The sequence below is a fragment of the Cucumis melo genome, chromosome 8 (assembly GCF_025177605.1).
Source record: "Cucumis melo cultivar AY chromosome 8, USDA_Cmelo_AY_1.0, whole genome shotgun sequence".
In the NCBI taxonomy this organism is placed as follows: Eukaryota; Viridiplantae; Streptophyta; class Magnoliopsida; order Cucurbitales; family Cucurbitaceae; genus Cucumis; species Cucumis melo.
Window position 1 is genome coordinate 26,766,036 of NC_066864.1, and position 12,823 is coordinate 26,778,858.

The following is a 12,823-nucleotide window of genomic DNA, read 5'->3' on the forward strand; positions in this document are numbered from 1 at the left end:
CAGCGCTAATCACGAAGCAGACCCCCTTACTCAGGGATTTGGAGAGAGCCGAGATTGCAGTCTCAGTAGGTGAGGTTGCCGCACAGTTGGCTCAGTTGACAGTTCAGCCAACCTTGAGGCAAAAGATCATTGCTGCTCAGCTGAGTGATCCTTACTTGGCAGAGAAACGTCGTATGGTAGAGACGGAGCAAGGTGAAGAGTTCTCTATATCCTCTGATGATGGCCTTATGTTTGAGGGACGCCTGTGTGTGCCGGAAGACAGCGCAGTTAAGACAGAGCTTTTGACTGAGGCTCACAGTTCCCCGTTTACCATGCACCCTGGGAGTACGAAGATGTACCAGGACTTAAGGAGTGTCTATTGGTGGAGGGGCATGAAGAGGGATGTAGCAGAGTTCGTCAGTAGGTGCTTGGTGTGCCAGCAGGTGAAGGCACCTAGGCAGCATCCAGCAGGGTTGTTGCAACCCTTGAGTGTGCCAGGGTGGAAGTGGGAGAGTGTGTCGATGGACTTTATCACGGGACTGCCCAAGACCATGAAGGGCTACACGGTGATCTGGGTTGTGGTCGACAGACTCACGAAGACAGCCCACTTCGTGCCAGGGAAATCCACGTACACTGCCAGCAAGTGGGGGCAGTTATACATGACGGAAATAGTAAGACTGCACGGAGTACCAGTATCCATCGTTTCAGACAGGGATGCCCGTTTCACTTCGAAATTTTGGCAAGGGCTCCAACTTGCATTAGGTACGAGGCTGGACTTCAGCACGGCATTCCACCCTCAGACTGATGGTCAGACAGAGAGACTGAACCAGATTTTGGAGGATATGCTGCGGGCCTGTGTGCTAGAGTTTTCAGGAAGTTGGGACTCCCACCTGCATCTAATGGAGTTCGCCTATAATAACAGTTACCAGGCTACCATTGGTATGGCTCCGTTTGAGGCTCTGTATGGCAAGTGCTGTAGATCCCCTGTCTGCTGGGGCGAGGTTGGAGAGCAGAGGATGCTAGGCCCCGAGTTAGTGCAGACTACCAATGCAGCCATACAGAAGATCCGAGCTCGTATGCTGACCGCACAGAGCAGACAGAAGAGTTACGCTGATGTACGACGTAAGGACCTCGAGTTTGAAGTGGGAGATATGGTCTTTTTGAAGGTAGCACCGATGAAGGGCGTTCTGAGGTTCGAGAAGAAGGGGAAGTTGAGTCCACGTTTCGTGGGGCCATTTGAGATACTGGAACGGATTGGCCCTGTGGCTTATCGTTTGGCCTTGCCCCCATCCCTCTCAGCAGTGCATGACGTATTCCATGTCTCCATGTTGAGGAGGTATGTCGCAGACCCGACGCACATCGTGGACTTCGAGCCCCTACAGGTCAGTGAGAACTTGAGCTACGAGGAGCAGCCTGTCGAGATCTTGGCAAGAGAGGTCAAGAAGCTTCGTAGTCGAGATATTCCACTAGTCAAAGTCCTCTGGCAGAACCATGGAGTTGAAGAGGCCACGTGGGAGAGAGAAGAGGACATAAAGGCCCAGTACCCAGAAATGTTCGAGGATTAGAGCTTTCGAGGACGAAAGCTTTCTAAGGGGGGAAGTATGTAACGCCCCAATGATCTTGTATCCATTTTTCTTAGTATTTTTTTTTATTTTATTTTATTTATTTATTTATAATTAAATAATGGAACTTATATCATTAAGATTTGGATTTTTCTTTTTTAAAGTATTAAGTAAACTCCAAATGAAATTATCTTGGTATTTAAGATTTTTATACGTATTTAAAAGTTGAGGGAAAGGAGGGATTTGTTGAGAAATTGGGTGAAATTTTAGAGAGAGAAGGGTGAAACTTGGAATTAATCAAAGAAGAGAAAAGAGGGAAATCATTTTATAAATAGGAAAAGAAAAGGAAAAGAAAAGGAAAAGAAAAGGAAAAGAAAAGAGAAGAGGGAGAGAAGAAAACCCTAGCCGCGCCGCCGCCGCCGCCGCGAGCCACCGCCGCCGCCGCCGTCGCGAAACCCTAGCCGCCTACCCACGCCACACGCACAGCCGCGCCAGAATTCGTCCAAGCTTCCTCGCACGCCGAAGCCGCGTCGAAGCCGTCCATTCACGCGTCTGCAAGACGACTGGAAGCCGAAGCCACCCCTCGCGCCGCTTCGATCCGAGGCAGATCAGCCGAAACTCGTCGCGTCCCGAAGCCGAGATCCATCTCCACGTCGAAGCCGCGTCGCCAGCCGAACGCGTCTGCAAATCGGAGCCGCGAACGCGCCTACACCCGAGCCGCACCGAAGCCGCGAACGCGCCTGCCTCCAGCCGACGGACGAAACCGAACCCGGAACCACCACCCGCGCGTCCGAACCCGGAACCGCCCGCGCGCCCGAAACCGAAACCCGCGTCCGCGCCACACGTGCCCAGCTCTCCCCGCGTGCAGCCGCGCCGCGCCGTGCGTTCCGCGTAGCCGAGCCGCGCCCCCTCCCTGTAGCAAGCCGAGCCGCACGCGAAGTCCCTGTACCGAGCCGAGCCGCGCCTACGCCAAGCCGAGCCGGTCCTGTCTTCTTCCAGTCGAGCCGCCAAGCCTGTTTTGGCTCCTTCCACCAAAATTTTGGTAATTTCCAAATTCCCTAGCCTGCCCAGTAATTAAATGAGTTAATTTGGAAATTTAATTAATTTAATTACTTTCCTCAAGAAGCAAATTGGACCAAATAGCTGCTGCAGCTTAGGACTTCCTCAGTAGGAACTCATCTAGCAACATCTCGAGGTAAGAGATTTCTACTACTAGCCCCATGTGAGAATTTGATGTTGCATGTTCCTTCAGTGACATACGATGATGGTTGGGCTTACGATGTATGATAATATTTTATCATGATCTGACGAATGACATGGCCATACTTCGGCATAATATTATAGTAATGAGAACCCTCGAACCATATGTGACTGTATGATAAGACTGATGGACTTATGATGTATGTGACTGTATGGTAAGATTGATGGACTTATGATGTATGTGACTGTATGATAGGACTGATGGACTTATGATGTATGTGACTGTATGATAAGACTGATGGGCTTATGATGTATGTGACTGTATGATAAGACTGATGGACTTATGACGTAGGTGACTGTATAATGAGAACTATTAGTGACTGTTTGATGATAGCTGCAGTGGGGGATGAGATGGTGGTTATTTTCTGATGATAATTTGATGACGTATGCATATGTATGTTGGGATTGGGGTATCTGTTAACTTCTCCTATCTGAGTCGTACCTGCATGGGTGTCCTTCGGGATCACCACCTATTTAGGACTGTTAGGCTCGACGGGGCGCCAGTCCAGCATGACTATAGATATGACTCGAGCGACTCGACGGGGTCCTCGCATCCCGACGGTCCTAAGTGTCCCCTGGACACCGAAGACCAGAGTTATGTCCCTACGGGGCGCATGTTGCACGTGTTCGGGAGCGTGCCAGAGATTGGGTACTAGTTTCAGGACTCGATAGGAATGTTAACAGGCACCTAGTGGGACTAGTAGTGGGTCCCTTACTGAGTATTTTTATACTCATTCTCTTCATTTTATGTTTTCAGGTAGAGGACGAGGTAAGGGCAAGGGCAAACTGGCGAGCGACTCGAAGTGAGACCGTGAAGGGCCATAGGGACTACCGCTTCCGCTTATCTTTATTTCAGATTTTCGCACTTGAGTTCGAGTACTTTCATTATTTACCATCTTTATGTAGATAGGGCCCGCTTAGGGATTTTAAACTTAACTCGTATTTCTACATGTTACTTTAACTATCTTTCATAAATAAATTTGCTAGATTTCTTTGCATTTATTTACACCAGATTTTATGACTTAAACACTGATCCTAGATTTAGTAACCACTTCGATTCAGCATAAAGAGTCGGGTCGTTACATTAGAGGTCTTAAATAATATATTTAGCCAATAATAATGGTGTTAATAGTCAAACTTTTTCCTAGTTTGGTCTTAATTAAGTTGCTCTACAAACTAACATGTATAAAAGACTTTCACACGTGTGTGGAAAATATATCATACTTTAATGTCTAAATTAGTACAAGTGTATAATTTAGTTGGACCTAAAAGAAGTGAGATCAATACTCTTCTTTCAAGATTACTTATTGATCTCCCCATTAAGGTGGTCAAGCGAAACTATTTATAGGTCATTTTTTCTGACACTCTTCCTTTGATTGCATGTAAAGTATGTGACAACATGTTTTTAATGCTTGAGGGGTTGTAGAGTGTTAGTTCGAGTTTGACTAGATTATTTCTAGATTGGTATATAAGATGTTGGCATTTCTCTTTTGGAATTAATTTGTTGCTACGTCTTCTCTGGCTTTAACCTCCCTATAGATTTTGGACCTTATCTTGAAACAACCTTCAATGTCGTTTTAATTTAATCATCAATTGAAACATAGTTTAGCGTGGATAAGATCATTCCATACAAAAGATGATATTTTGATTTTCATCTCCAATTATTAAAATTAAAATTCAATTATTTATTCTTACACTTATCTCCCTTTTTTAATTATAAAAATTATATAAAAAAAAACAATAGTTAATAAGTTTATTACAAGAACTCTTTGAAAATGGTAATTTTTAAAAGTGTTCAAAAAAAAAAAAAGATTTTATGATTTGACATTGAAGTCAATAGTTAGGTGAAAGATCAAACAAAGATTATCAACCCGAGGTGTTAATGTGTTTTATAGAAGATAATGAGGTAAAGATTAGGTTATAAATTCGAGGTAAAAGGTCAAACAAAAGATTAACTATTCACAAAAATGATATGTTTGATCCTAAGAAACCTTCAACACTTCAAACAATAACCACTTCAAATAAAGATTAAACTAAACTATATATACTTTTTTTATTATTATTATAATCACTTCAAATCTATATAAATTTTGTTTTTAATTCAACAATGTAGAGTGATTGAGTGGGTAGATTGGAATCTAAAATGACTTTCATACTTAAATTGGATAATTTATCCTGAGTTACAATATATATCTATTTTTTCTTTTTTACGTTTAATAAACGTAAAGATGAAAAATGAACTATCAATCATTCATTTCTCCACAGTTGTTAGATAGTTATTAAAATGGACAAATTTTTATTTTAAAAATTAAAAAAGAAAGTATATAATGATAGAAGTTGAAGTTGGAGCAATCAAATATGTCCCAATAGAGGCAATAAATTGAAGTAAAAAAAGTCAATGAAAAACAGTGAGAGGAGGACTGTTGACCAAATATAGTGAAGTATATTACCACAAATCTAGGGTTTTTATCATTTTTATAAATATTGTTATTTAACTTTGGGAACAAAATTCAACAGTTTCCATTTTTAAAGTAAGCTTTTCCACACACATTCCCATTTGTGTTCACTATTGAGATTGATTGAACTTCTTTTTTTTGTCTTTGAAAGAGACAACACCATCCCAAGGTGCTTTCTTTTCATTCAATGGCTATACCTATTTGCTCTTTAATTTAATTCAATACTTATTATAATTAATAATGCAAATCATTGAGGAAGAAAAACTATGGTTTATCTCGTCCCATTATCTTCTTAATTAAAATTAGATTATAATGAAGAAAAACTATAGTTGATCTCATCCCATTATCTTCTTAATTAAAATTAGATTATAATGTTTGTTTACTTGGATTTTTGTCTCTGGTTCTTTATTTATTTATTTGTTCTTTTGTTTGTAAAGAAACTAACACATTTTTTAATCATTTACGTTTCTGCATTACAATTAAATTTTTTTAATTCATTTTAGTAATATTTTTTCTATATCTAAATTTTATTACTTTTTTTTTTTTTTTTTTTATCTTCTTTCTATCGATAACTTTTTAAAAATTAAGTGAAGTTTTGAAACTGCATTAATTAAAGTAATTTGTAAAAACATATTTTTGCTTTTAGAATATGACCACAAACATATCTTTCCTAAGCATTTCTTAGAAAACAAACACCCATGGTAAAAAATAATCAAAAACAAAAATTCAATTTTTTACTTCTAAAATGCATATTCAACTATTTAAAACAATAATACTTTAATATATGTTTTATATTTAAATAACAAAGTTCATGTATTATGTTTATGTTGTAATTTTAAATTTTTTGAAAAGAAGAAATGATTATGCAACATTTGTGCTGTTTTTTATTGATAAAAAAAGAAAAAAGAATCAGAAAAAGATATATTTTTTAAATGGAAATAATAAGGGGAAGCAAGAAATTATATATATATAAAGGAAACATTACCTAAGGGGTTTAAAAGTAGGATGAAATTAGTTGGGTATGGCCAACATAACATAGAAAAAGGTCTTTGAACATAAATATGACGTTAGATCTAGAAACAACATTTTCTTTTATTATATATGTATACAAATTAATTAAAAATAAACTAAATAAAAAAGTGTGTTGAGCTTCAATTATATATATGTTCCTTCAACTTAATTATTCCCTTTACATAATTTTGTTCTAACACAAATATCCTAACATAAGTACACTAATTTTGTTCAATCCAACCAAATCTCAGTAGATCTCCTAAGCATGCTACCTAACATAATGCTTAAACTTTTCTTTTTTAAAAAAAAATAAGAAAAAAAATCATGTAAATTTTTTTAAACAATTAATGATTACCATTTTTTATAACTATTTTCTCATATAATTTGAATAATCTCTCCCAATCATGAAAGTCAAATGGTTAAAATACCAAATATAAAAACTAAAAATATTGTTTTTAGTAAAACAGGCAGTGAAATTATAGGTTTAAATTTTTAGATCATAGCTAATTAGTCCCTGATTTTTTATTTTATTTATTTTTTTAAATTTATTTCGTATATAGAGAAGTTTTCTTTTGAAAAAACAGATATATTCCGACGATATAGTGTCTCAACATGTTGGGAGTTCAGGAGATAGAGAAAAGTCAATTCAATTAGTGATAAAATTTTCAAATTTTAAACCCTACGTTTGATGTAAAAATGGCAACAGTTTGAAGGTACAACTATCCCTAGTTCTTATGTCATTATTCAAATTATTTTTATATATATAGAAAAGCATGCTAATATTGCAAACACAAACCAACAAAATAAGAGATTTACTTTAAAATAATTGCTCAAAAGTGTCTTTTAAATCTATAATTATTTCATCCTATCTTGCGTATCATGCTTACCCTTCATGTCTTTTTGTAGTTTGGTATTCATTTAGTTGCAAAGAGTTAAAACCTATCAAATATACTCAATTGACATATAACATATGTTAATGGTTAAAATATCAATCGTTCAAATTTTGCAATTCTAATATTTAGAAGAATAAAAATTAACAACAAAATAAAAAAAATGAATTTTGAATATTAAAAGGTATAAAAAAAAATATATAAAATAAAATGATTACATCCTAACAACACCAAAACCATTCTAACTTATTATTCTAGAAAATAAAAAAGAAGTTAAAGGTTGTTATGAGTTTTGTAGAAAAAACTAAAAAGTAAATGGGGGTTGAATATCAAAATAGGGAATATCTTTTTAAAGTTAGCATAAAAAGGGGAAAAAGAGAAGTATATAACAAAAAAGTCCACAACGTTTTTATTTAATTATTTATTAATAGCTATAAAAAAAAAAGTGATATATTAAATTTGTACATAGAAGAAATCTTTTTTGAAAAAATGTTGGAAGTGGAAGGGGTAAGTTTTGAAAAAATCAATTCAACTTTTACTTTATTTCTAAACAGTCCTTTTCTTGTTTTTTTTTTTTTTTTTTTTTTTTTCTTTTTCTTTCTGAATTTCCCAAATGCCAACCCCTTTCCTTTCTTTCTTCTCATCTTCTTTTCCCATTCCTTTTTGTTTCTCTTATCATTACATTATTAGTTCAGTTTCTAATCACATAATGTGTCCATATGATTATTGATTATATTATGTTTGTTTAGAGTATCCTGTGATGTTTTTTAAAATATTTAGTAAGTTTAAATGTAATTAGTTGATAAGTTACTTGGGGTTAATAATTTTTGTTGAAAATCGAATGTTCTCCCTTTAAAATATGGTTGATAATTTAAATATTGGTATATAACGTTGAATAAACTAGACTAATAATAGAAGATGATTTAGCATCATATCGCAATAAGAATTTAATTAACTAGATACTATTAATTAAGCTATATGAAGAATGTTTAAGTTAGGTAGGTGAAATCATTTCATAACTTTTATTCATATATATATATATATATATATATATATATATATATATATATATATATATATATATATATATTTTTTTTTTTTTTTTTTTTTTTTTTTTTGCTTAATTACATGTTATAAATTTATCAACCTATTTCCTACATCTAATTAATTATATTTTGCGGAATTTATCCAATCTAACGTATCACATCAACATTTAGTAATATATAATGCATACTTTCATGTATTGTGACTTTAAAACACATAATGAATAGAAATTAATAGGAGAGATAATGAAATTGTGTTGATATTTATATATACAAAGAATATGTAGATATTTTATAAGAAAAATGTTTTAAGAATGTTTATCTAATAAACATATTACACCTTGATATATTATTAAGAGATATTCGATCAATTGGATTTTCAATCCTCCATCTCCAATATTGTGCATTGCAAAGAAGTTAAATGAGTGGCAATTAACAACTATTTACAACCATGCTATAAAATTAAATATACAATCATGAAAATTAGATTACATAACAATATACTTAATTATGTGTTGAAAAACACGATCAAAGTGTGAGATTGGCTAGGAAAGAGAAAATAGATCAAGAGTACATAAGAGGGATAACATGTCCATTAGAATGGAGTAATTTTTTGAGATATCATTTAAAAACAAGATTATATATGTGAATGGTATGTTATCCTTGAAAAAGGTATTAGAGATGTAATATCTCTAGACTCCCATCATATATATATATATGTGTGTGTGTGTTGAATGTAGATGGATGAAGAAAGGTGGTAAAGCTTGATTAATATTGTCATGGGTTAAATTAGTCTCTGGTTACGGGTGGTGGTGTGCTTCAAAAAAAGAAAGCTAAGCTTAGATGTAAGAGCAAAGCAAAAAAGACATTGAAGTGGGGGAGGTGGACAAATAAAATGACTATATATTTGAGGGAAGAAAAAAGGACCAACGCCTTACATTGGCTCCAAATAAGAATTTTTAGATCAATAATATATATACGTGAGACCATTTCTCTACTAACATAACTTCTCTCTTGCATAACTTTAAAAAATAAATATAGTCAACTATATATATATAGTATACAATACACAATAAATATGGATATAAAATTTTGAATCACCAATTAATGAAAAGAAGTCAAATTGAACATAGTTCAATTAAAAACTACCATGTTTGTAGTTCCTAACTCCTACCCTATTTATGCTAATAAATGAATTAGAATCTTCAATGGATCTACTAATTTTGGACAGAAAAAATATTTAAACATTCCAACAAGATACAACTCTAATGATAGTGGTGATGAAGTAAAAATGTGGTAGTGAAATTTTGAATTCTAAAATAAATAAATAAATAAATAAATAATAATAATAATAATATTAAAGTGAATTTTGAAGTATTTTCTTGTTAAAAAGGATTAAGACATAAGTTTTAAAAGTATAAACTATAGAATTAAAACAAAAGAAGTTAGAAAGTAAGAGAAAAAAAATGGTATATATATAATATAAAATAAAAAAGATAGAATAATGTTTGAGAAGGGAATGGAATTGAAGAAGTCATTTTCTTGAATGTTAAAGGTGAATGTATTGCCTGGAGAAATATAGCCTTCAAAACCTCATCTTCTCTTGTCTTTAGGGATGTCTTCTTCTTCTTCTTCTTCTTCTTCCTTTTCTTTTTCTCACAACAATATTATTATAAAATATATAAAATTAATTCCTTTCGCTTTTAGCATTCCTCATAATTTTCTTCATCTTTCTTTTTCTACTCTTCCCTCTCCTTTTCCTTCCCAAGTGCTTTTCTATATCATTTCTTTTGTTTTCATTTCATTTATGTGTTTTTTAAATTGTTACATTTTTTAATTTTAATTTTTTTTATTTATCTTCAATTTATGTGTCATTTACTAAATGTTTTGTTCTTTTGTCAATAATTAATTCTACATACGCTCATTTCCTCTCCAACTTTCTTTCTTTATTATCTATCTTATTTTACAGCATTATTTAAAAAACTAAGCCAAAATTTTATAACTAAAAAATATATCTTTCAAAAAGTTTTAGAATTCCGCTAAGAATTCAATCATTGTATATGGCAAAAGAAAATGAAAATATTGTAAAGCATAGAGAGCAAATAGGTTTAATTTACTAAAACAAAAATGAAATGGTTATCAAATGGGGCTTTAGTTACTAAATTTCACAACAAAGGTAAAATTGTAACATTTTGAAACTCAAGAAGTAAATTGAAATGATCCTCGAAAGTTAAGAACCAAAGGTATAATATTTTGAAATCTAAAAGCCAAATAAAAAAGGTATAATTTCAAATATAGCAATTAAATTCAAAGTATTATAATTTATAACAACATTTAAAAAAATTGGAAATATAACGATCTATCATCAATAAAGACCATAAGATAGACTTTGTTTAATCATTTTTTTGTTGTTAAATATTGCTATATCCTAAATTATTATTCCTATTATTGTTATCCGTTATGTTTATTCAACAAAAAATATATACAAAATTTAAAGACTAAAAGTGTATTTTTTTTCCCTCTTTTTTTTTAGGTTCAACAAAAGTGGAGAAATGTAGTTTCCTCTAATAACTATTTCATATATATATATATATATATATAAGCTTATAAAATATAAATTATATTGGTATATTTTGTTATGGAGTTCGATTTTTACTACAATTTTAAGTAAAATGTGAAATTAAAAATCCATCCTTATAACTTGGAAGATTAAAATTTAGTTTTAAGGATTAGATAAAATCTCAAATTATCACAAAAAGTTTCTAAGTTATCAACACTTAGAAAGGAAAGTGTTTTACCAACCAAATTAAACTAAATTCTACTAAGTCTTAAATAATTTTCGAAAACATGATTATGACTTTAAATTCAATATTTCTTAATAAATATAAAAATCATAATTAACAATCATAAATTTTATTTTTTAAAAGAAAAGAAAAGAAAAGAAAAGAAAAGAAAAGAAAGAAAGAAAGAAAGAAAAACAGAATGGCTACAAACTATCAAAACAAATTGAGACAAGTTGAAGTAAAACACAGCAAATCTCTCTGTTCTTTACCCAAACAAAACAAAAACTCCAATCAATTAATTCACAGAACAAAAACTAAAAAGTGAATGAAAGTAAAAATTTTATTAAGATTATGTTTAGAAATTAGAGAAGAAGAACTGTACAAAAGAGAATTACAAAATGGGGGAGAAAGAAAGAGAAAAGACGAAAGAAAATCAAAGAGGTGGAGGAGAAGGTTGCGTAAGATCAAACCAGATCTGCTTAAAAACTTTGATAATAAGATCATGATATTCATCGGCGTTCAAACACAGATAACATGCAAGAAGATCTTCCAATTCTTTCGAACCCCTAATGTTATTCTCAACAATCATCTCCACCATTGATTCTCTGAAGTCCTTTTGTGGATCGTACGATGATTTCATTATCGCTAAACTCTCCGACAAGCTCCGCCGTGACGAAACGCTTTTCCTCCCTCCCATTTTCCGGTACCCAATTTTCGGGGAGTGAATCCGCAGCCGTACGCCCGGGGAATTCCCCGCAACTTTCTTTGTTCCTGCCGTCGTTGTCGTCGTCGTTCTCTGTTTTGTCTCTGTTTTCTTCCTCTGTTTCGTGATGATCGGCGGGAGTTCCAGTTCGTCAAAGGCGCCGATGACGGCATTGTTGGAGTAATTCGACGATACGTCGATTACGATGTCGTGCTCGAAGTGTTTGGATGCTTCGGCAGTGAGGATTTTGTCAGTTCGGAAATCAGGGGAGGTGTCGGAGGGTGAGGTGGAGAATTCTGGAGGAGAATCGGATTTTGTCCAGATAGATTCCGCCGTTGTGTGGCAGCTGCAGCCGACGGAGGAGGAGCTGAGGAGCTTGGCGGAGGACCGGGAACTCGTTTGTTTTCTTCCTGGTTTGAGTTGTTTTGTTGACTTTCTCGGGGGGATTGGTACCGGTAGAAGCGGAGGCGACGGTGGAGGGGAATTGACGAAGTAGGCATCGTTGGATTCGAGTTGTCTAGTGAAATAGTAAGATTTTCTGGAACGAGAGTGGGGAGGAGGAGGGGGTGGTTGTTTGTGTTTGGAGGGCGGGGGAGGTGGAGGTGGGTGGTGAGGGTTTTTGTTGGAACGGAAAGATTTTGGTCTGGAGGCGCCGCCAATTTCTTTGAGTTTGTAAAACCAGGCGTTGGGTATCATGTCGGAGAAACGGAACTTGTGATTTCTCATCGGAAAATGTTTGGTGTATGAAAGAATATTGATAATGTCACACACACGCACTCTCTCTCTTTCTCTCTCTCTCTCTGTGTGTGTGTGTGTTTTTAGGTGTGAGTTGCAGAGTCGGCGGTGGGAGAGATAAAAGAAAGGTTTTAGAACTGTGGGGGCGAGAGAAAGGGCCCCACCCTTTGAAGAAAAAGTGGGGATAAAGGCAAAACCGTGGGGTCCACGTGGCATTCCTTTTTTTTTTTTCATTTTTATTATTTCTTTTCTTTTATGTATATATTTATATTTTTTATTTTCATCAAAAAAAAAAGAAAAAAAAAACCTTTTTTTCATCTCTTTTAAAATGGTTAGGAAATGGAGGAGTTGTTTAGTTCTTTTATTACTTTAGATTTCTAATAATTTAATTCTTCTACAAT

At 34.0% G+C, this 12,823-nt stretch overlaps 1 protein-coding gene and 1 long non-coding RNA gene across 2 annotated transcripts; one reads left to right on the top strand and one right to left on the bottom strand.

Moving 5' to 3' along the window:
* Window positions 1–2,664: 2,664 nt before the first annotated feature.
* LOC127150434 (uncharacterized) lies at window positions 2,665–3,803 on the top strand. Its single transcript, XR_007822740.1, has 2 exons — window positions 2,665–2,736; window positions 3,559–3,803. It is a non-coding gene; the product is annotated as an uncharacterized LOC127150434 (long non-coding RNA).
* A 7,503-nt stretch (window positions 3,804–11,306) lies between these two features.
* On the bottom strand, window positions 11,307–12,520 carry LOC103501454 (transcription repressor OFP1). Its single transcript, XM_017047511.2, has one exon. It carries the CDS (start codon window positions 12,411–12,413, stop codon window positions 11,418–11,420), a length of 996 nt encoding a protein of 331 aa, XP_016903000.1. The 5' UTR covers window positions 12,414–12,520; the 3' UTR covers window positions 11,307–11,417.
* Window positions 12,521–12,823: the final 303 nt, after the last annotated feature.

Bases quoted from the DNA above. Each gene is read 5' to 3' on its own strand.
- LOC103501454 (XM_017047511.2), bottom strand. From the start codon at position 12,413: ATGAGAAATCACAAGTTCCGTTTCTCCGACATGATACCCAACGCCTGG.